The sequence below is a fragment of the Cervus elaphus genome, chromosome X (assembly GCF_910594005.1).
Source record: "Cervus elaphus chromosome X, mCerEla1.1, whole genome shotgun sequence".
NCBI lineage: Eukaryota > Metazoa > Chordata > Mammalia > Artiodactyla > Cervidae > Cervus > Cervus elaphus.
In genome coordinates this window covers 74,024,450-74,046,611 of record NC_057848.1, presented here as the reverse complement: position 1 = coordinate 74,046,611, position 22,162 = coordinate 74,024,450, and the positions used below count along the sequence as shown (strand labels likewise).

Here is a 22,162-nt window from a genome sequence, read left to right as displayed (position 1 = left end):
AGCATCCCTGGGTTCGGGTGGGTTCAGAAGTGTGGAGGCAGCAGAGACCCAGGTTAAGGCTGTGCCTGGCAGCAAAAGGCAGGAGCGACTTCCGGGCCTAAGGAGGTGGTGAGGTCACTGCAGTGGGGGTGTGGATGGGTGCAGGGGGCTAAAGGGGCAGCTATCCATGCTGAGTGCCAGAGAAAAAGGGGAACAGGTGATGTGATTCTGGTCACATATATGGCAGCTGCCAGATAGTCAGTGGATGCTTGGAAAAGCCCCGTGGCCTCAGTTCTTCTCCTGTGAAGCCAGCCGGTTTGAGGAGCCCACGTGTTGGGCTGCACTATTCGCCTGAGGGATGGGATGCAGCTGCCAGGGCCTGGCGGTCATGGCCTCTGTGATGTCGGGACAGGAATCTGTCACAGTGTTGCCCCAAGAGTGTCCTCCACTCTCCACTGTAGGAAGGGGTCGGCTACTTTGTGGTCCAGGGCTTGTCTGAGAATGTGCACCTCAATAGGATGTGGGATACCTAATCAGCCAAATAGGATGTTTCACAAATAAAACTAAGAAACTTTGCTACTTAGACCATAGTGGACCATAATGTTAGTAGCTCAGTCGTGTCGGACTGTTTGCCACTCCATGGACTGCAGTCTTCCGATCCCCTCTGTCCATGGAATTCTCCAGGCAAGAATACTGGAGTGGGTTGCCATGCCCTTCTTCAGGTGATCTCCCTGACCCATGAATCGATCCCATGTCTCCCACAGTGTAAGCGGAATCTTCATCATTTGAGCTCCTGGGCAAGCCCCATTTCCATAGAAAACCTGTTAAATTTGGGTATGAAGGAGTGTTCCAACAGGACCCAAGCTGCTCCAGGAAATAGAAGCAAGAGCCACTCTTTGCCTCTGCCCTAGCTGGTCTTCCATCCAAAACAGTACTTTCCTTTCTTGCAGCCCCAACTAAGGTCAAGTCCTTGATTACAATGGCCAATTACAATCAAGATAATTGAAAGCTATTTAAGACCGTGGGTTCTGGATCTCCGGGACCAGGAAAGAAAGGGTAGTTCCATGCATTTCTTGGGCACCACTTCAAGGGAGTGCGACCAAAGTTCTGCAGGATTCCTAGCAGATGTGGGGTAGAAAACACCTCCTTTGCCCCTGTGATCAACAGCAATGCGACAAGAGTCAGGACCCCTTCCTTCCTGCCCCAGAAAGAGATCTGTCTGGGCTTTGTCCGAGATGCAAAAGGCCACCTTACAGCCATGATCCATTTCAGAATTTGCCATCTCCCCGAAGAAACACTGTCTGCAAGTCTGAGGGCTGCTACCAGCCTGCCTCACCTCGACCACCTCCCACAGAAGGAACCCAGGGTCCTAAAGCCCCAAACCACCTTGGCTCAGGCACTGAAACTCGAGCGCTCCTCCTGGAGCTCCACCGCCCTACCTCGTGTTGCCTTGTTCAGTGCGACTAGGGGAGGTCTCTCCACCTTCCTTGTGTGACTGCGGCTCCTAGAACTTTGCTCTAGGTGCGGGGGTGTCCTGCTTCTCCTAGTGTCCCCACTCCTAACACCGCCTTTCCTGGAGAAGATACTCTGTAAAGGTCTTCAGAATATATGAGCTAGTGAACAGGGGCCTCAGATTTATTGCCAGCTGCTTCCTTAAATAACCCAGACAAACCCAAATAAAGATAATTTAGTTTTTGAGAATGACACACAAGAAGGACAGATGGATGAATTCATTGCAATTACTTTTATCGCATAATTCTTGCCGCATCAATATTAGTGCTTCCCTGGTGGCTCAGACGGTAAAGTGTCTGTCTACATTGGGAGACCCGTGTTCCATCCCTGGGTCATGATGATCCCCTGGAGAAAGAAATGACAGCCCACCCAAGTACTCTTGCCTGGAAAATCCCATGGACTGAGGAGCCTTGTTGGCCACAGTCCATGGGGTCGCGAAGAGTCGGACAGGACTGAGCGACTCCACCACTCCACCACAAGCTCACATTTCCGAAACGGATCTAATTCCATTTCCACTGTGTCCCATTCAGGGTCACAAAACAAAATGGAAGAGTTTCCAATCTCTCACAAAACAGCAAAACTCTTGTTCTTGAACGGTGTAAGCACAAACACATATTGATCAACCTCATTCTCCAAGCTAAGACACTGAACTTTATTTAGCCTTTTGCAAAAACAGTCAAAGCTTGAAGATTTTCTAAGGAAAACAGATGAATCTCCATGTCATTGTAGAGAACAGGAGCCCACAGATGCTGTGCACTGGTTCCCCCAACTGGCCCGGGCCCTCACTTCTGAGAAGGTGACTACTCCCTCTTCAATCACAGAGGGAAGGATTACCCTGGCTGCTGCTCTGGCTCAGGCCCCCTATTCCTCCTCCCTCGCAGCCTCTGCAGACAGGAGTGGGGAGGCCCTCAAAGCCCTCTGTTAGACCCTGAGCACAGACACCGTGACTTGCCACTTGCTGGTCTCCACATAGGCCAGGGCGCCCCACAGGAACTCATAGCGAGCAGGGTGGCTGTCAGGCACCTGCTGGTATTCCAGGTATGCCTCCCGCAGCCACACTTGGGTCAGCAGCTCCCTGAGCTCGCCAAAGAGACAGGGCTCACTCCCAACACACACCCCCGTCCTGCTGAGTACTCCCAAGACTGCTTCCTCAGGGGTCAGGTCTTCACTCTGCATGATCAGGTTGAGGAGCAGCACCAGGATGCCAGCCTTGGGCAGGGTCTGCCCACTGCTCAGCATCACATTGCAGGTGAGGCCCAGGGTAGGGACCATGATGTAGATGTGCTCCCTGGGGTCCAACTGCTTTACCTCCAGGCCAACGACAACCTGTAGGCACTCTGCAGCTTGACTGAAGACCACTAGGACATGCTCCTGGTTATTCCTGAGGACCTTCTTCAGCATTTCCGCCTGGGATGTCAGATGTTTGGCCAGATACTACAGGAGCAAGAAGTTCATCAAGTTAGCCACTATCTCATTCAGAGCTTCATGGGGCAAGGCCTCCACAAGGGTGGAGCAGGAGACTGTGGGGGAGGAGGCTGAGGGTGATACAGCCTCCCCCGCTCAGCCCCAGAGAGCTGCACTTCCACAGGACCCTGGCCTCACCTGGGTCCTGAAGGTCTTCCTCGAGCTTGCTCAGCTCAGTCATCTTGACCATGAGCGTGATGCCTGGGATCAAACTACAGAGTGAGGCAGGAGTGAGGCATGGGGGCAAATGGGACAGATGAGGACCATGGGCCTGGATGGTGGATAGACGGGCTGTGAATGGCCTCACCTGAGAACCGCACCCTGGTTGGCCACAGGCCACTTGCAGGTCTCCTCTTGAAAAGTGCTCTCAGACCACACAGGGACATGCCTCTGGAGTGGCCAGTCCCCTGGCTACCTGAAGAAGGAAGTGAGGTGGCTCCCCAGGGTGTGGTCAGCACAGCCCGAGATTTCTGGGACTGACAAGGTAAGGGGATTAGGCCCTTGTGGGGTCCCCTCTGTTCTGGGATGGGCAGCACTTGGTGTCCACTCAGGGCACCCTCATCACCTTGACTCCTGGCATTGCCTGGACCTCCTCTGTTCACTGACCTCAGGACACGGGCCTCAGATGTCTGCCTTCGCCTACTGCTTCCTACAGCTCCTGTGAGAAATGGAGGGGCACCTCAGTGGTATCCCGTGGCACAGCCCTTAGCATTCTCTGACAGTAAAACGGGTGCACACTGTGAGGGTCCCTCAGTTGTGTGGTGAGAGGTCCCTTCAGAGCTCCCCTTTAGTGCTTACACACCCTGGCACAACCTGGTCCCTCCCCTCTGGGGGCCTGGAGGGAAACACAGAACAAGACCCGAGACTGGAAAGAAAGCGCTGAGGGACCCCACATGCGGCTGCACCTGCCCAAGGTCTCCTGTGGGGCCTAGGCCAGGGAGGTGTTCGGTCCTCAGCTCCTCCTCATGTCCTGCCTTCCCTCCCAGCACTGACCACAGGGGCGGGGGTCTGCTCAGTCCTCCATTGCGGTTGAGGAGTCCAGCCTCTGCCAACCGGAAGCCTTCGGCTGTTCCTGAAATACCTCACCTCGCGAGGTCCCTAAGCCAGAGTTCAAGAAACTGCTCACCCCACTCTGCACCCTCCAAGACCCCCTTGCAAGGGCCAAGATCCCTCCCTGTTGGGGTCTAACTGCCTTAGTCCTGCCTTGCATGGGGTCTAGACTCCACACAAGACCTGCAAGTGTCCCATCCGCCATTTGGAGTTTCCCCTGCTTTCAAGAGGTCCCCAGTCTCTCTGCCAGGGTTATCAGGCAATGCGGCACGAGGTTACCCTGCCCAGGGACTACCAGGGTTCCCTCTGTTCTGAGATCTGGCTACCCTCAGTCCTCCCTCAGGGTCCTCACCTTGATTTCCAGGAGGACCTAGTCTCTGTCCTCTCCCCACCATAGTCCCTGCTCCTCACACCAAGTCCCCAGCCTCACAGAGCTGGATGTCAGGAACTCAGGACAGACCTAGTGTGTTCTTCTCACCCCGAGGGCTCACAGGGCCGATGGCAGGGGCAGGGATCTGTGGGGTTCCATCCCTCTTATCTTGGGATCCCTAGAGTTTTCACTTGGGGTCCCTTCAGCCTTCCCTCAGAGACCTCAACTTATCTCCAGGTACGACTTCAGATTCTCTCCTCTCCCCTACTAACGCCCCAAACCTCATACCAGGAGCCCAGTCTTTCTGATATGCGGATGTCAGTAAGTCATCTCTCTATACTAGGACACCAGGCTGAAATCTGGATATTAGGAAGTCAGCCCCCTATCCCAGGTCCCCAGTCTCTCTGAGACCCAGTCAGGAAATCCAGCATACGTTCATCCACCCAATGTCCTCCCAGAGCCCACTCTGCTCTGGGGTCCAGGGTCCCCTCTGTTCTTCCTCAGTGTCCTCACCTTGACTCTCAAAAGAAAGAAGATCTTTCTCACTGCCCATCTGACGCCCTGACGCTTCTAACAATTGCCTAATGTTTCTGAGATACAGATGCGGAAGTCAGAAGAGGCTGCCAAGCGCTCATCCCACCACCAGGGTGGCCCAGGGCTGACAGTAGGGTCAGGAATCTGTGGGGTTCCTTAATCCTTCCTAAGGAATCTCATCTAGAGCCCTGGCATTCTGGGGATGCCCCTTGTGTTGACCAGAGGCGGGACCCTCACATCAAGTCTCAGGGCTCACAGAGGGTGGATGAGCACATGCTGCATTTCCTGACATCTGGGTCTCAGAGAAACTGGGGACCTGGGAAAGGGGGTGTAGCCTCAGGTGAGCAGAGGGAAGATCCCCAGCTCCTCCAGGGTTTCAATTTGAGGACACTGACGGACGACTGAGTGGACCCTGGACCCAAATCAGAGGAGACCTCAGAAAAGCCTGGAGCTGCTGTTGGTCCTTGGCCGAACTGGGATACGATGAGCCCGAAGTGCATGGTCTCACTTCCTGACATCCGGGTCTCTGAGTGGGGACGTCACATATGGGGCGGGGCCTCGGGGGCCCGATTCCCAGGTCCTGCAGGGTTGAAGACCTTGAGGACCCTGAAGAGGGACTAGAGGACCCTGAACCCGTAATCAGAGGGGACCTCAGAGAAGCGAATCTCTGTTGGCAGTCCAGGGCAACCGTGGGGGCAGGATGAGTGCCACAGGCATGAGCTGTCTTCCTGACATCCGGGTCTTCAAGAGACTGGGGTCCTGCTATAAGGGGCGGGGCTTCAGTTGCGGAGAGGCGAGAATCCAGGTCGTGCGCGGAGGCAAGGTGAGGTTCCTGAAGGAGGACTGCGGGCACCCTGAGTGAGGACTGATGGAACCCCACAGATCCCCATCCCTGTAGTCGTCCCTGGGAGCCCTTGGGGTGAGAAGAGCACAGTAGGTCTGTCTGACTTCCTCACATCTCAGTGGGACTGGAGGCCTTGGGAAAGCGGCGGGGTGTCAAAATGGCAGAGGCGACAAACGCGAGTCCTGCCTGGAGTCCAGGCTCCATGCGAGGAAGGATTGAGGCGGTTCGACGCCAAGCTGGAGGGATCTTGGCCCTTGCAAGAGGGTCTTGGAGGGCCCAGAGTGGGGTGAGCAGGGTGAGCAGTTTCTTGACCGCTGGCTTAGGGAACTCGGGAGGTGAGGTTTTACGGGCAGAGGTGGAGGCTTCAGGTTGGCAGAGGCTGGACTCCCCAACCCCAAGGTTGGACTGAGCAAACCCCCGCCCCTGTGGCGAGTGCTTGGAGGCCAGGCAGGACGTGAGGAGGAGCTGAGGACCGAGCATCTCCCCAGCCTAGGACCCGCGCCAGGCCCTGGACAGGTGCGGCCGCATGTGGGGCCCCTCAGTGCTTTCTGTTCAGGCTTGTGTCTTGTTTTGAGTTTCCTTCTACTCCTCCAAAGGGGACCGTCCAGGTCATGCCAGGGGAAAGGTGAGCATTACAAGGTACCCACAACACAACTGGGTGTAATCCGAGTGTGCGTCCCCACCTAGCAGCACAGAAGGCCCAGGGCTGTGCCACAGTATAGCCCTTAGATGTCACCTCCATGTCTCTCACAGGAGCTCCAGGAACCGGGAGGCGAAGGCAGAGGTCTGAAGCCTGTGTCCTGAGTTCAGACAGGCAGTATCAGGAGTCAAGGTGAGAGGGTGACCTGAAGTGAACCAGAGGCTCCCTATCCCAGAACATAGCGGGGGCCCAGAAGGCCCCAATTCCTCACACTGTTTTGGACCCGGAAATCTCAGGCTGTACTGACCACACCCTGGGGAGCCACCTTCCTTCCTCCTTCGGGTAGCCAGGGGACTGGCCTCCCAGGAGGAGCTCTCCTGTGAGGTCGGAGAGAACCCCTCAAGGGGAGAGCTGTAAGTGGCCTGTGTCGTACCATCCAGGATGCATTTCTTAGCCCAGGTTGCTCACACCTCCTCTCTCCCAGAGGCCCTTGGTCCCCATCTGTACCTCTGCCTCAGTTCCGTGTCTTGTTTCACCTCAGGCATTGTGCTCGTGGTTGAGATGAGTGAGCTCAGCAAACCCGAGGAAGACCTTCAGGACCCAGGCGAGGCCCAGGGCCCTATCGAGGTGCCGCTCTTGGAGGCTGAGGTGGGGGAGTCCGCATCCCACTTGGCCTCCTACTACCCAGCATCCTCCTCTGCTCCTATGGAGGCCTTGCCCCAGGAAATTCTGGATAGGATGATAGGTAAACTGATGAAGTTCCTGCTCCTCAAGTATCGAGCCAAGGAGCTGACCTCCCAGGCGGAAATGCTGAATAAGGTCCTCAGGGATAACCAGGAGCACTTCCCGGTGGTCTTCAGGGAAGTCTCAGTGTGCCTGCAGCTGGTCTTTGGCGTGGACGTGAAAGAGGTGGACCCAGCGGAGCACATCTACATCTTGGTCCCCATCCTGGGCCTCACTTGCGATGAGATGCTGAGCGATGGGGTGGGCCTGCCCAAGGCCGGCTTCCTGGTGCTGGTCCTCAGCATGATCATGCGGTTTGGAGACCCGGCCCCTGAGGAGGCGGTCTGGGGAGCACTCAGAAGGATGGGGGTGTATGTTGGGAGTGAGCAGTGTGTCTTTGGGGAGCTCAGGGAGCTTCTGACCCAAGTGTGGGTGCGGGAAGGATACCTGCGGTACCAGCAGGTGCCTGACAGCCACCCTGTTTGCTATGAGTTCCTGTGGGGTCCCCGGGCCTATGTGGAGACCAGCAAGTGGCAAGTCATGGCATTTATGCGCAGGGTCAACCAAAGGGCTTTGAGGACCTTCCCATTCCTGTCTGCATAAGATGCGAGGGAAGAGGAATAGGGGGCCTGAGACAGAGTAGCAGCCAGGTTGTTCCTTCTCTCTGTGGTTAAAGAGGGGGTAGTCAGCTTTCTAAACTGTGAGGGCCCGGGCTAGTTGGGGGAACCAGTTTGTAGCATCTTTTGGTTCCTGTTCTCTATGATGACGAGGGGATTCATCTCTGTTTTCTTTAGAAACTTTTCAAAGTTTGGTTTCAGAGTAGGCTAAAGAAACTTCAATATCTTAGCTTTGTGAATGATATTGATCCGAGTGTATCTGATGTTACACAGTTCAAAAACAAGAGTTTTTGTAAGAGAGATGGGAAAGTCTTCCATTTTGTTTTGTGGTCCTGAACAGAATGCAATGGAATCGAAATTAGAAATGTTTTGAAAATGTGAACTTCTGTAGCAATAGTATTGTATGGAGAAGAGTTAGATAATAAAAGTAATCATAGTCAATTCATGCTTATGGCCTTCTTGTCTGTCATTCACAATAACTAAATGATCTCAGTTAATTGAATTTTCCTGGGTTATTAAAGAAAGTAGCAGACAATCTGAGAGCCCTGCTCATTGGCTCAGTTATTCCAAAGACGTGTACAGATTCTCTGCTCCGTGAAAGGCCATGTTAACAGTGGGGACACTAGGAGTAGCAGGACACCCCCACACTTACAGCAATGGTCGAGGAGCCACAGTCACATGAGGTCTGTCTTGGGGGTGAGGGGAATCTCTGAAACGCATCATTGCTGTGAGGTGTCCTTTTGCTTCTTGGGTAAACCCCAGAGAGATCTCTTTCTAGGGCAGGCAGGAAGGGGTCCAGGCTCTTGCCCCATAGCTGTTGACCACAGGGATGAAATAGGTGTGTTCTGTCCACCATCTGCTAGGAATCCTAGAGAAATGTGAATCTTGCTCTTTGATATATGCCCAGTAATCCCTGTACTAGCCCTCCTGTCTCTGCCTTGGGAAGCTGATTAACAAGTACATTGAAATAACAGTTTCTTTGGTCATCTGGACTTTATGATTTTCACTTGTGCGCATGCTCTAGATTTCATTTGGATGAAATGAGTGAAGAGAAGCTGCAAAAGTGGACAGGACCTGCAGTGTGACTAGAATCCTGGGATCTTTGAGTGAGCTGTGCCCAGCTGGAGACACTGCTCTCCACCCCGAAACACACACAGACACTGAAATTGATATACATTCTCCAGGAGGAAAACACAGAACAGCAATTCTGAGTGGTTTTCTATTCCATTTCTAATTAAGCTGCCAATTCTCTGAGGTGTCCTGAAAACCAAACAGTTTCCAGAGGGGAGAGGGACAGAGTCTGAGATCCGAAGAGCATGAGAAATAAGTACTAGCCAGTAAAGATGCAACATCTGCCAGCATCCCTGGGTTCGGGTGGGTTCAGAAGTGTGGAGGCAGCAGAGACCCAGGTTAAGGCTGTGCCTGGCAGCAAAAGGCAGGAGCGACTTCCGGGCCTAAGGAGGTGGTGAGGTCACTGCAGTGGGGGTGTGGATGGGTGCAGGGGGCTAAAGGGGCAGCTATCCATGCTGAGTGCCAGAGAAAAAGGGGAACAGGTGATGTGATTCTGGTCACATATATGGCAGCTGCCAGATAGTCAGTGGATGCTTGGAAAAGCCCCGTGGCCTCAGTTCTTCTCCTGTGAAGCCAGCCGGTTTGAGGAGCCCACGTGTTGGGCTGCACTATTCGCCTGAGGGATGGGATGCAGCTGCCAGGGCCTGGCGGTCATGGCCTCTGTGATGTCGGGACAGGAATCTGTCACAGTGTTGCCCCAAGAGTGTCCTCCACTCTCCACTGTAGGAAGGGGTCGGCTACTTTGTGGTCCAGGGCTTGTCTGAGAATGTGCACCTCAATAGGATGTGGGATACCTAATCAGCCAAATAGGATGTTTCACAAGTAAAACTAAGAAACTTTGCTACTTAGACCATAGTGGACCATAATGTTAGTAGCTCAGTCGTGTCGGACTGTTTGCCACTCCATGGACTGCAGTCTTCCGATCCCCTCTGTCCATGGAATTCTCCAGGCAAGAATACTGGAGTGGGTTGCCATGCCCTTCTTCAGGTGATCTCCCTGACCCATGAATCGATCCCATGTCTCCCACAGTGTAAGCGGAATCTTCATCATTTGAGCTCCTGGGCAAGCCCCATTTCCATAGAAAACCTGTTAAATTTGGGTATGAAGGAGTGTTCCAACAGGACCCAAGCTGCTCCAGGAAATAGAAGCAAGAGCCACTCTTTGCCTCTGCCCTAGCTGGTCTTCCATCCAAAACAGTACTTTCCTTTCTTGCAGCCCCAACTAAGGTCAAGTCCTTGATTACAATGGCCAATTACAATCAAGATAATTGAAAGCTATTTAAGACCGTGGGTTCTGGATCTCCGGGACCAGGAAAGAAAGGGTAGTTCCATGCATTTCTTGGGCACCACTTCAAGGGAGTGCGACCAAAGTTCTGCAGGATTCCTAGCAGATGTGGGGTAGAAAACACCTCCTTTGCCCCTGTGATCAACAGCAATGCGACAAGAGTCAGGACTCCTTCCTTCCTGCCCCAGAAAGAGATCTGTCTGGGCTTTGTCCGAGATGCAAAAGGCCACCTTACAGCCATGATCCATTTCAGAATTTGCCATCTCCCCGAAGAAACACTGTCTGCAAGTCTGAGGGCTGCTACCAGCCTGCCTCACCTCGACCACCTCCCACAGAAGGAACCCAGGGTCCTAAAGCCCCAAACCACCTTGGCTCAGGCACTGAAACTCGAGCGCTCCTCCTGGAGCTCCACCGCCCTACCTCGTGTTGCCTTGTTCAGTGCGACTAGGGGAGGTCTCTCCACCTTCCTTGTGTGACTGCGGCTCCTAGAACTTTGCTCTAGGTGCGGGGGTGTCCTGCTTCTCCTAGTGTCCCCACTCCTAACACCGCCTTTCCTGGAGAAGATACTCTGTAAAGGTCTTCAGAATATATGAGCTAGTGAACAGGGGCCTCAGATTTATTGCCAGCTGCTTCCTTAAATAACCCAGACAAACCCAAATAAAGATAATTTAGTTTTTGAGAATGACACACAAGAAGGACAGATGGATGAATTCATTGCAATTACTTTTATCGCATAATTCTTGCCGCATCAATATTAGTGCTTCCCTGGTGGCTCAGACGGTAAAGTGTCTGTCTACATTGGGAGACCCGTGTTCCATCCCTGGGTCATGATGATCCCCTGGAGAAAGAAATGACAGCCCACCCAAGTACTCTTGCCTGGAAAATCCCATGGACTGAGGAGCCTTGTTGGCCACAGTCCATGGGGTCGCGAAGAGTCGGACAGGACTGAGCGACTCCACCACTCCACCACAAGCTCACATTTCCGAAACGGATCTAATTCCATTTCCACTGTGTCCCATTCAGGGTCACAAAACAAAATGGAAGAGTTTCCAATCTCTCACAAAACAGCAAAACTCTTGTTCTTGAACTGTGTAAGCACAAACACATATTGATCAACCTCATTCTCCAAGCTAAGACACTGAACTTTATTTAGCCTTTTGCAAAAACAGTCAAAGCTTGAAGATTTTCTAAGGAAAACAGATGAATCTCCATGTCATTGTAGAGAACAGGAGCCCACAGATGCTGTGCACTGGTTCCCCCAACTGGCCCGGGCCCTCACTTCTGAGAAGGTGACTACTCCCTCTTCAATCACAGAGGGAAGGATTACCCTGGCTGCTGCTCTGGCTCAGGCCCCCTATTCCTCCTCCCTCGCAGCCTCTGCAGACAGGAGTGGGGAGGCCCTCAAAGCCCTCTGTTAGACCCTGAGCACAGACACCGTGACTTGCCACTTGCTGGTCTCCACATAGGCCAGGGCGCCCCACAGGAACTCATAGCGAGCAGGGTGGCTGTCAGGCACCTGCTGGTATTCCAGGTATGCCTCCCGCAGCCACACTTGGGTCAGCAGCTCCCTGAGCTCCCCAAAGAGACAGGGCTCACTCTCAACACACACCCCCGTCCTGCTGAGTACTCCCAAGACTGCTTCTTCAGGGGTCAGGTCTTCACTCTGCATGATCAGGTTGAGGAGCAGCACCAGGATGCCAGCCATGGGCAGGGTCTGCCCACTGCTCAGCATCACATTGCAGGTGAGGCCCAGGGTAGGGACCATGATGTAGATGTGCTCCCTGGGGTCCAACTGCTTTACCTCCAGGCCAACGACAACCTGTAGGCACTCTGCAGCTTGACTGAAGACCACTAGGACATGCTCCTGGTTATTCCTGAGGACCTTCTTCAGCATTTCCGCCTGGGATGTCAGATGTTTGGCCAGATACTACAGGAGCAAGAACTTCATCAAGTTAGCCACTATCTCATTCAGAGCTTCATGGGGCAAGGCCTCCACAAGGGTGGAGCAGGAGACTGTGGGGGAGGAGGCTGAGGGTGATACAGCCTCCCCCGCTCAGCCCCAGAGAGCTGCACTTCCACAGGACCCTGGCCTCACCTGGGTCCTGAAGGTCTTCCTCGAGCTTGCTCAGCTCAGTCATCTTGACCATGAGCGTGATGCCTGGGATCAAACTACAGAGTGAGGCAGGAGTGAGGCATGGGGGCAAATGGGACAGATGAGGACCATGGGCCTGGATGGTGGATAGACGGGCTGTGAATGGCCTCACCTGAGAACCGCACCCTGGTTGGCCACAGGCCACTTGCAGCTCTCCTCTTGAAACGTGCTCTCAGACCACACAGGGACATGCCTCTGGAGTGGCCAGTCCCCTGGCTACCTGAAGAAGGAAGTGAGGTGGCTCCCCAGGGTGTGGTCAGCACAGCCCGAGATTTCTGGGACTGACAAGGTAAGGGGATTAGGCTCTTGTGGGGTCCCCTCTGTTCTGGGATGGGCAGCACTTGGTGTCCACTCAGGGCACCCTCATCACCTTGACTCCTGGCATTGCCTGGACCTCCTCTGTTCACTGACCTCAGGACACGGGCCTCAGATGTCTGCCTTCGCCTACTGCTTCCTACAGCTCCTGTGAGAAATGGAGGGGCACCTCAGTGGTATCCCGTGGCACAGCCCTTAGCATTCTCTGACAGTACAAGGGGTGCACACTGTGAGGGTCCCTCAGTTGTGTGGTGAGAGGTCCCTTCAGAGCTCCCCTTTAGTGCTTACATTTCCCCTGGCACAACCTGGTCCCTCCCCTCTGGGGGCCTGGAGGGAAACGCAGAACAAGACCCGAGACTGGAAAGAAAGCGCTGAGGGGCCCCACATGCGGCCGCACCTGCCCAAGGTCTCCTGTGGGGCCTAGGCCAGGGAGGTGTTCGGTCCTCAGCTCCTCCTCATGTCCTGCCTTCCCTCCCAGCACTGACCACAGGGGCGGGGGTCTGCTCAGTCCTCCATTGCGGTTGAGGAGTCCAGCCTCTGCCAACCGGAAGCCTTCGGCTGTTCCTGAAATACCTCACCTCGCGAGGTCCCTAAGCCAGAGTTCAAGAAACTGCTCACCCCACTCTGCACCCTCCAAGACCCCCTTGCAAGGGCCAAGATCCCTCCCTGTCGGGGTCTAACTGCCTTAGTCCTGCCTTGCATGGGGTCTAGACTCCACACAAGACCTGCAAGTGTCCCATCCGCCATTTGGAGTTTCCCCTGCTTTCAAGAGGTCCCCAGTCTCTCTGCCAGGGTTATCAGGCAATGCGGCACGAGGTTACCCTGCCCAGGGACTACCAGGGTTCCCTCTGTTCTGAGATCTGGCTATTCTCAGTCCTCCCTCAGGGTCCTCACCTTGATTTCCAGGAGGACCTAGTCTCTGTCCTCTCCCCACCATAGTCCCTGCTCCTCACACCAAGTCCCCAGCCTCACAGAGCTGGATGTCAGGAACTCAGGACAGACCTAGTGTGTTCTTCTCACCCCGAGGGCTCCCAGGGCCGATGGCAGCGGCAGGGATCTGTGGGGTTCCATCCCTCTTATCTTGGGATCCCTAGAGTTTTCACTTGGGGTCCCTTCAGCCTTCCCTCAGAGACCTCAACTTATCTCCAGGTACGACTTCAGATTCTCTCCTTTCCCCTACTAACGCCCCAAACCTCATACCAGGAGCCCAGTCTTTCTGATATGCGGATGTCACTAAGTCATCTCTCTATACTAGGACACCAGGCTGAAATCTGGATATTAGGAAGTCAGCCCCCTATCCCAGGTCCCCAGTCTCTCTGAGACCCAGTCAGGAAATCCAGCATACGTTCATCCACCCAATGTCCTCCCAGAGCCCACTCTGCTCTGGGGTCCAGGGTCCCCTCTGTCCTTCCTCAGTGTCCTCACCTTGACTCTCAAAAGAAAGAAGATCTTTCTCACTGCCCATCTGACGCCCTGACGCTTCTAACAATTGCCTAATGTTTCTGAGATACAGATGCGGAAGTCAGAAGAGGCTGCCAAGCGCTCATCCCACCACCAGGGTGGCCCAGGGCTGACAGTAGGGTCAGGAATCTGTGGGGTTCCTTAATCCTTCCTAAGGAATCTCATCTAGAGCCCTGGCATTCTGGGGATGCCCCTTGTGTTGACCAGAGGCGGGACCCTCACATCAAGTCTCAGGGCTCACAGAGGGTGGATGAGCACATGCTGCATTTCCTGACATCTGGGTCTCAGAGAAACTGGGGACCTGGGAAAGGGGGTGTAGCCTCAGGTGAGCAGAGGGAAGATCCCCAGCTCCTCCAGGGTTTCAATTTGAGGACACTGACGGACGACTGAGTGGACCCTGGACCCAAATCAGAGGAGACCTCAGAAAAGCCTGGAGCTGCTGTTGGTCCTTGGCCGAACTGGGATAGATGAGCCCGAAGTGCATGGTCTCACTTCCTGACATCCGGGTCTCTGAGTGGGGACGTCACATATGGGGCGGGGCCTCGGGGGCCCGATTCCCAGGTCCTGCAGGGTTGAAGACCTTGAGGACCCTGAAGAGGGACTAGAGGACCCTGAACCCGTAATCAGAGGGGACCTCAGAGAAGCGAATCTCTGTTGGCAGTCCAGGGCAACCGTGGGGGCAGGATGAGTGCCACAGGCATGAGCTGTCTTCCTGACATCCGGGTCTTCAAGAGACTGGGGTCCTGCTATAAGGGGCGGGGCTTCAGTTGCGGAGAGGCGAGAATCCAGGTCGTGTGCGGAGGCAAGGTGAGGTTCCTGAAGGAGGACTGCGGGCACCCTGAGTGAGGACTGATGGAACCCCACAGATCCCCATCCCTGTAGTCGTCCCTGGGAGCCCTTGGGGTGAGAAGAGCACAGTAGGTCTGTCTGACTTCCTCACATGCGGGTCTCAGAGGGACTGGAGGCCTTGGGAAAGCGGCGGGGTGTCAAAATGGCAGAGGCGACAAACGCGAGTCCTGCCTGGAGTCCAGGCTCCAGGATTGAGGCGGTTCGACGCCAAGCTGGAGGGATCTTGGCCCTTGCAAGAGGGTCTTGGAGGGCCCAGAGTGGGGTGAGCAGGGTGAGCAGTTTCTTGACCGCTGGCTTAGGGAACTCGGGAGGTGAGGTTTTACGGGCAGAGGTGGAGGCTTCAGGTTGGCAGAGGCTGGACTCCCCAACCCCAAGGTTGGACTGAGCAAACCCCCGCCCCTGTGGCGAGTGCTTGGAGGCCAGGCAGGACGTGAGGAGGAGCTGAGGACCGAGCATCTCCCCAGCCTAGGACCCGCGCCAGGCCCTGGACAGGTGCGGCCGCATGTGGGGCCCCTCAGTGCTTTCTGTTCAGGCTTGTGTCTTGTTTTGAGTTTCCTTCTACTCCTCCAAAGGGGACCGTCCAGGTCATGCCAGGGGAAAGGTGAGCATTACAAGGTACCCACAACACAACTGGGTGTAATCCGAGTGTGCGTCCCCACCTAGCAGCACAGAAGGCCCAGGGCTGTGCCACAGTATAGCCCTTAGATGTCACCTCCATGTCTCTCACAGGAGCTCCAGGAACCGGGAGGCGAAGGCAGAGGTCTGAAGCCTGTGTCCTGAGTTCAGACAGGCAGTATCAGGAGTCAAGGTGAGAGGGTGACCTGAAGTGAACCAGAGGCTCCCTATCCCAGAACATAGCGGGGGCCCAGAAGGCCCCAATTCCTCACACTGTTTTGGACCCGGAAATCTCAGGCTGTACTGACCACACCCTGGGGAGCCACCTTCCTTCCTCCTTCGGGTAGCCAGGGGACTGGCCTCCCAGGAGGAGCTCTCCTGTGAGGTCGGAGAGAACCCCTCAAGGGGAGAGCTGTAAGTGGCCTGTGTCGTACCATCCAGGATGCATTTCTTAGCCCAGGTTGCTCACACCTCCTCTCTCCCAGAGGCCCTTGGTCCCCATCTGTACCTCTGCCTCAGTTCCGTGTCTTGTTTCACCTCAGGCATTGTGCTCGTGGTTGAGATGAGTGAGCTCAGCAAACCCGAGGAAGACCTTCAGGACCCAGGCGAGGCCCAGGGCCCTATCGAGGTGCCGCTCTTGGAGGCTGAGGTGGGGGAGTCCGCATCCCACTTGGCCTCCTACTACCCAGCATCCTCCTCTGCTCCTATGGAGGCCTTGCCCCAGGAAATTCTGGATAGGATGATAGGTAAACTGATGAAGTTCCTGCTCCTCAAGTATCGAGCCAAGGAGCTGACCTCCCAGGCGGAAATGCTGAATAAGGTCCTCAGGGATAACCAGGAGCACTTCCCGGTGGTCTTCAGGGAAGTCTCAGTGTGCCTGCAGCTGGTCTTTGGCGTGGACGTGAAAGAGGTGGACCCAGCGGAGCACATCTACATCTTGGTCCCCATCCTGGGCCTCACTTGCGATGAGATGCTGAGCGATGGGGTGGGCCTGCCCAAGGCCGGCTTCCTGGTGCTGGTCCTCAGCATGATCATGCGGTTTGGAGACCCGGCCCCTGAGGAGGCGGTCTGGGGAGCACTCAGAAGGATGGGGGTGTATGTTGGGAGTGAGCAGTGTGTCTTTGGGGAGCTCAGGGAGCTTCTGACCCAAGTGTGGGTGCGGGAAGGATACCTGCGGTACCAGCAGGTGCCTGACAGCCACCCTGTTTGCTATGAGTTCCTGTGGGGTCCCCGGGCCTATGTGGAGACCAGCAAGTGGCAAGTCATGGCATTTATGCGCAGGGTCAACCAAAGGGCTTTGAGGACCTTCCCATTCCTGTCTGCATAAGATGCGAGGGAAGAGGGATAGGGGGCCTGAGACAGAGCAGCAGCCAGGTTGTTCCTTCTCTCTGTGGTTAAAGAGGGGGTAGTCAGCTTTCTAAACTGTGAGGGCCCGGGCTAGTTGGGGGAACCAGTTTGTAGCATCTTTTGGTTCCTGTTCTCTATGATGACGAGGGGATTCATCTCTGTTTTCTTTAGAAACTTTTCAAAGTTTGGTTTCAGAGTAGGCTAAAGAAACTTCAATATCTTAGCTTTGTGAATGAGATTGATCCGAGTGTATCTGATGTTACACAGTTCAAAAACAAGAGTTTTTGTAAGAGAGATGGGAAAGTCTTCCATTTTGTTTTGTGGTCCTGAACAGAATGCAATGGAATCGAAATTAGAAATGTTTTGAAAATGTGAACTTCTGTAGCAATAGTATTGTATGGAGAAGAGTTAGATAATAAAAGTAATCATAGTCAATTCATGCTTATGGCCTTCTTGTCTGTCATTCACAATAACTAAATGATCTCAGTTAATTGAATTTTCCTGGGTTATTAAAGAAAGTAGCAGACAATCTGAGAGCCCTGCTCATTGGCTCAGTTATTCCAAAGACGTGTACAGATTCTCTGCTCCGTGAAAGGCCATGTTAACAGTGGGGACACTAGGAGTAGCAGGACACCCCCACACTTACAGCAATGGTCGAGGAGCCACAGTCACATGAGGTCTGTCTTGGGGGTGAGGGGAATCTCTGAAACGCATCATTGCTGTGAGGTGTCCTTTTGCTTCTTGGATAAACCCCAGAGAGATCTCTTTCTAGGGCAGGCAGGGAGGGGTCCAGGCTCTTGCCCCATAGCTGTTGACCACAGGGATGAAATAGGTGTGTTCTGTCCACCATCTGCTAGGAATCCTAGAGAAATGTGAATCTTGCTCTTTGATATATGCCCAGTAATCCCTGTACTAGCCCTCCTGTCTCTGCCTTGGGAAGCTGATTAACAAGTACATTGAAACAACAGTTCCTTTGGTCATCTGGACTTTATGATTTTCACTTGTGCGCATGCTCTAGATTTCATTTGGATGAAATGAGTGAAGAGAAGCTGCAAAAGTGGACAGGACCTGCTGTGTGACTAGAATCCTGGGATCTTTGAGTGAGCTGTGCCCAGCTGGAGACACTGCTCTCCACCCCGAAACACACACAGACACTGAAATTGATATACATTCTCCAGGAGGAAAACACAGAACAGCAATTCTGAGTGGTTTTCTATTCCATTTCTAATTAAGCTGCCAATTCTCTGAGGTGTCCTGAAAACCAAACAGTTTCCAGAGGGGAGAGGGACAGAGTCTGAGATCCGAAGAGCATGAGAAACAAGTACTAGCCAGTAAAGATGCAACATCTGCCAGCATCCCTGGGTTCGGGTGGGTTCAGAAGTGTGGAGGCAGCAGAGACCCAGGTTAAGGCTGTGCCTGGCAGCAAAAGGCAGGAGCGACTTCCGGGCCTAAGGAGGTGGTGAGGTCACTGCAGTGGGGGTGTGGATGGGTGCAGGGGGCTAAAGGGGCAGCTATCCATGCTGAGTGCCAGAGAAAAAGGGGAACAGGTGATGTGATTCTGGTCACATATATGGCAGCTGCCAGATAGTCAGTGGATGCTTGGAAAAGCCCCGTGGCCTCAGTTCTTCTCCTGTGAAGCCAGCCGGTTTGAGGAGCCCACGTGTTGGGCTGCACTATTCGCCTGAGGGATGGGATGCAGCTGCCAGGGCCTGGCGGTCATGGCCTCTGTGATGTCGGGACAGGAATCTGTCACAGTGTTGCCCCAAGAGTGTCCTCCACTCTCCACTGTAGGAAGGGGTCGGCTACTTTGTGGTCCAGGGCTTGTCTGAGAATGTGCACCTCAATAGGATGTGGGATACCTAATCAGCCAAATAGGATGTTTCACAAATAAAACTAAGAAACTTTGCTACTTAGACCATAGTGGACCATAATGTTAGTAGCTCAGTCGTGTCGGACTGTTTGCCACTCCATGGACTGCAGTCTTCCGATCCCCTCTGTCCATGGAATTCTCCAGGCAAGAATACTGGAGTGGGTTGCCATGCCCTTCTTCAGGTGATCTCCCTGACCCATGAATCGATCCCATGTCTCCCACAGTGTAAGCGGAATCTTCATCATTTGAGCTCCTGGGCAAGCCCCATTTCCATAGAAAACCTGTTAAATTTGGGTATGAAGGAGTGTTCCAACAGGACCCAAGCTGCTCCAGGAAATAGAAGCAAGAGCCACTCTTTGCCTCTGCCCTAGCTGGTCTTCCATCCAAAACAGTACTTTCCTTTCTTGCAGCCCCAACTAAGGTCAAGTCCTTGATTACAATGGCCAATTACAATCAAGATAATAGAAAGCTATTTAAGACCGTGGGTTCTGGATCTCCGGGACCAGGAAAGAAAGGGTAGTTCCATGCATTTCTTGGGCACCGCTTCAAGGGAGTGCGACCAAAGTTCTGCAGGATTCCTAGCAGATGTGGGGTAGAAAACACCTCCTTTGCCCCTGTGATCAACAGCAATGCGACAAGAGTCAGGACCCCTTCCTTCCTGCCCCAGAAAGAGATCTGTCTGGGCTTTGTCCGAGATGCAAAAGGCCACCTTACAGCCATGATCCATTTCAGAATTTGCCATCTCCCCGAAGAAACACTGTCTGCAAGTCTGAGGGCTGCTACCAGCCTGCCTCACCTCGACCACCTCCCACAGAAGGAACCCAGGGTCCTAAAGCCCCAAACCACCTTGGCTCAGGCACTGAAACTCGAGTGCTCCTCCTGGAGCTCCACCGCCCTACCTCGTGTTGCCTTGTTCAGTGCGACTAGGGGAGGTCTCTCCACCTTCCTTGTGTGACTGCGGCTCCTAGAACTTTGCTCTAGGTGCGGGGGTGTCCTGCTTCTCCTAGTGTCCCCACTCCTAACACCGCCTTTCCTGGAGAAGATACTCTGTAAAGGTCTTCAGAATATATGAGCTAGTGAACAGGGGCCTCAGATTTATTGCCAGCTGCTTCCTTAAATAACCCAGACAAACCCAAATAAAGATAATTTAGTTTTTGAGAATGACACACAAGAAGGACAGATGGATGAATTCATTGCAATTACTTTTATCGCATAATTCTTGCCGCATCAATATTAGTGCTTCCCTGGTGGCTCAGACGGTAAAGTGTCTGTCTACATTGGGAGACCCGTGTTCCATCCCTGGGTCATGATGATCCCCTGGAGAAAGAAATGACAGCCCACCCAAGTACTCTTGCCTGGAAAATCCCATGGACTGAGGAGCCTTGTTGGCCACAGTCCATGGGGTCGCGAAGAGTCGGACAGGACTGAGCGACTCCACCACTCCACCACAAGCTCACATTTCCGAAACGGATCTAATTCCATTTCCACTGTGTCCCATTCAGGGTCACAAAACAAAATGGAAGAGTTTCCAATCTCTCACAAAACAGCAAAACTCTTGTTCTTGAACTGTGTAAGCACAAACACATATTGATCAACCTCATTCTCCAAGCTAAGACACTGAACTTTATTTAGCCTTTTGCAAAAACAATCAAAGCTTGAATATTTTCTAAGGAAAACAGATGAATCTCCATGTCATTGTAGAGAACAGGAGCCCACAGATGCTGTGCACTGGTTCCCCCAACTGGCCCGGGCCCTCACTTCTGAGAAGGTGACTACTCCCTCTTCAATCACAGAGGGAAGGATTACCCTGGCTGCTGCTCTGGCTCAGGCCCCCTATTCCTCCTCCCTCGCAGCCTCTGCAGACAGGAGTGGGGAGGCCCTCAAAGCCCTCTGTTAGACCCTGAGCACAGACACCGTGACTTGCCACTTGCTGGTCTCCACATAGGCCAGGGCGCCCCACAGGAACTCATAGCGAGCAGGGTGGCTGTCAGGCACCTGCTGGTATTCCAGGTATCCCTCCCGCAGCCACACTTGGGTCAGCAGCTCCCTGAGCTCCCCAAAGAGACAGGGCTCACTCCCAACACACACCCCCGTCCTGCTGAGTACTCCCAAGACTGCTTCCTCAGGGGTCAGGTCTTCACTCTGCATGATCAGGTTGAGGAGCAGCACCAGGATGCCAGCCATGGGCAGGGTCTGCCCACTGCTCAGCATCACATTGCAGGTGAGGCCCAGGGTAGGGACCATGATGTAGATGTGCTCCCTGGGGTCCAACTGCTTTACCTCCAGGCCAACGACAACCTGTAGGCACTCTGCAGCTTGACTGAAGACCACTAGGACATGCTCCTGGTTATTCCTGAGGACCTTCTTCAGCATTTCCGCCTGGGATGTCAGATGTTTGGCCAGATACTACAGGAGCAAGAACTTCATCAAGTTAGCCACTATCTCATTCAGAGCTTCATGGGGCAAGGCCTCCACAAGGGTGGAGCAGGAGACTGTGGGGGAGGAGGCTGAGGGTGATACAGCCTCCCCCGCTCAGCCCCAGAGAGCTGCACTTCCACAGGACCCTGGCCTCACCTGGGTCCTGAAGGTCTTCCTCGAGCTTGCTCAGCTCAGTCATCTTGACCATGAGCGTGATGCCTGGGATCAAACTACAGAGTGAGGCAGGAGTGAGGCATGGGGGCAAATGGGACAGATGAGGACCATGGGCCTGGATGGTGGATAGACGGGCTGTGAATGGCCTCACCTGAGAACCGCACCCTGGTTGGCCACAGGCCACTTGCAGCTCTCCTTTTGAAACGTGCTCTCAGACCACACAGGGACATGCCTCTGGAGTGGCCAGTCCCCTGGCTACCTGAAGAAGGAAGTGAGGTGGCTCCCCAGGGTGTGGTCAGCACAGCCCGAGATTTCTGGGACTGACAAGGTAAGGGGATTAGGCTCTTGTGGGGTCCCCTCTGTTCTGGGATGGGCAGCACTTGGTGTCCACTCAGGGCACCCTCATCACCTTGACTCCTGGAATTGCCTGGACCTCCTCTGTTCACTGACCTCAGGACACGGGCCTCAGATGTCTGCCTTCGCCTACTGCTTCCTACAGCTCCTGTGAGAAATGGAGGGGCACGTCAGTGGTATCCCGTGGCACAGCCCTTAGCATTCTCTGACAGTACAAGGGGTGCACACTGTGAGGGTCCCTCAGTTGTGTGGTGAGAGGTCCCTTCAGAGCTCCCCTTTAGTGCTTACATTTCCCCTGGCACAACCTGGTCCCTCCCCTCTGGGGGCCTGGAGGGAAATGCAGAACAAGACCCGAGACTGGAAAGAAAGCGCTGAGGGGCCCCACATGCGGCCGCACCTGCCCAAGGTCTCCTGTGGGGCCTAGGCCAGGGAGGTGTTCGGTCCTCAGGTCCTCCTCATGTCCTGCCTTCCCTCCCAGCACTGACCACAGGGGCGGGGGTCTGCTCAGTCCTCCACTGC

General features: G+C 54.2%; 2 protein-coding genes and 1 pseudogene across 2 annotated transcripts in view; all 3 read left to right on the top strand.

Annotated features, from left to right (window-relative positions):
* Positions 1-22,162, top strand: part of LOC122689847 (melanoma-associated antigen 10-like) — a 596,047-nt gene that overhangs the window by 315,545 nt on the left and 258,340 nt on the right. The window lies entirely within an intron of this gene.
* The window catches only part of LOC122689845, a 587,451-nt pseudogene that overhangs the window by 368,351 nt on the left and 196,938 nt on the right, over positions 1-22,162 (top strand).
* LOC122689863 (melanoma-associated antigen 8-like) lies at positions 6,955-7,719 on the top strand. The gene has a single exon (XM_043896643.1). The coding sequence runs from the start codon at positions 6,955-6,957 to the stop codon at positions 7,717-7,719; it is 765 nt and encodes a 254-aa protein (XP_043752578.1).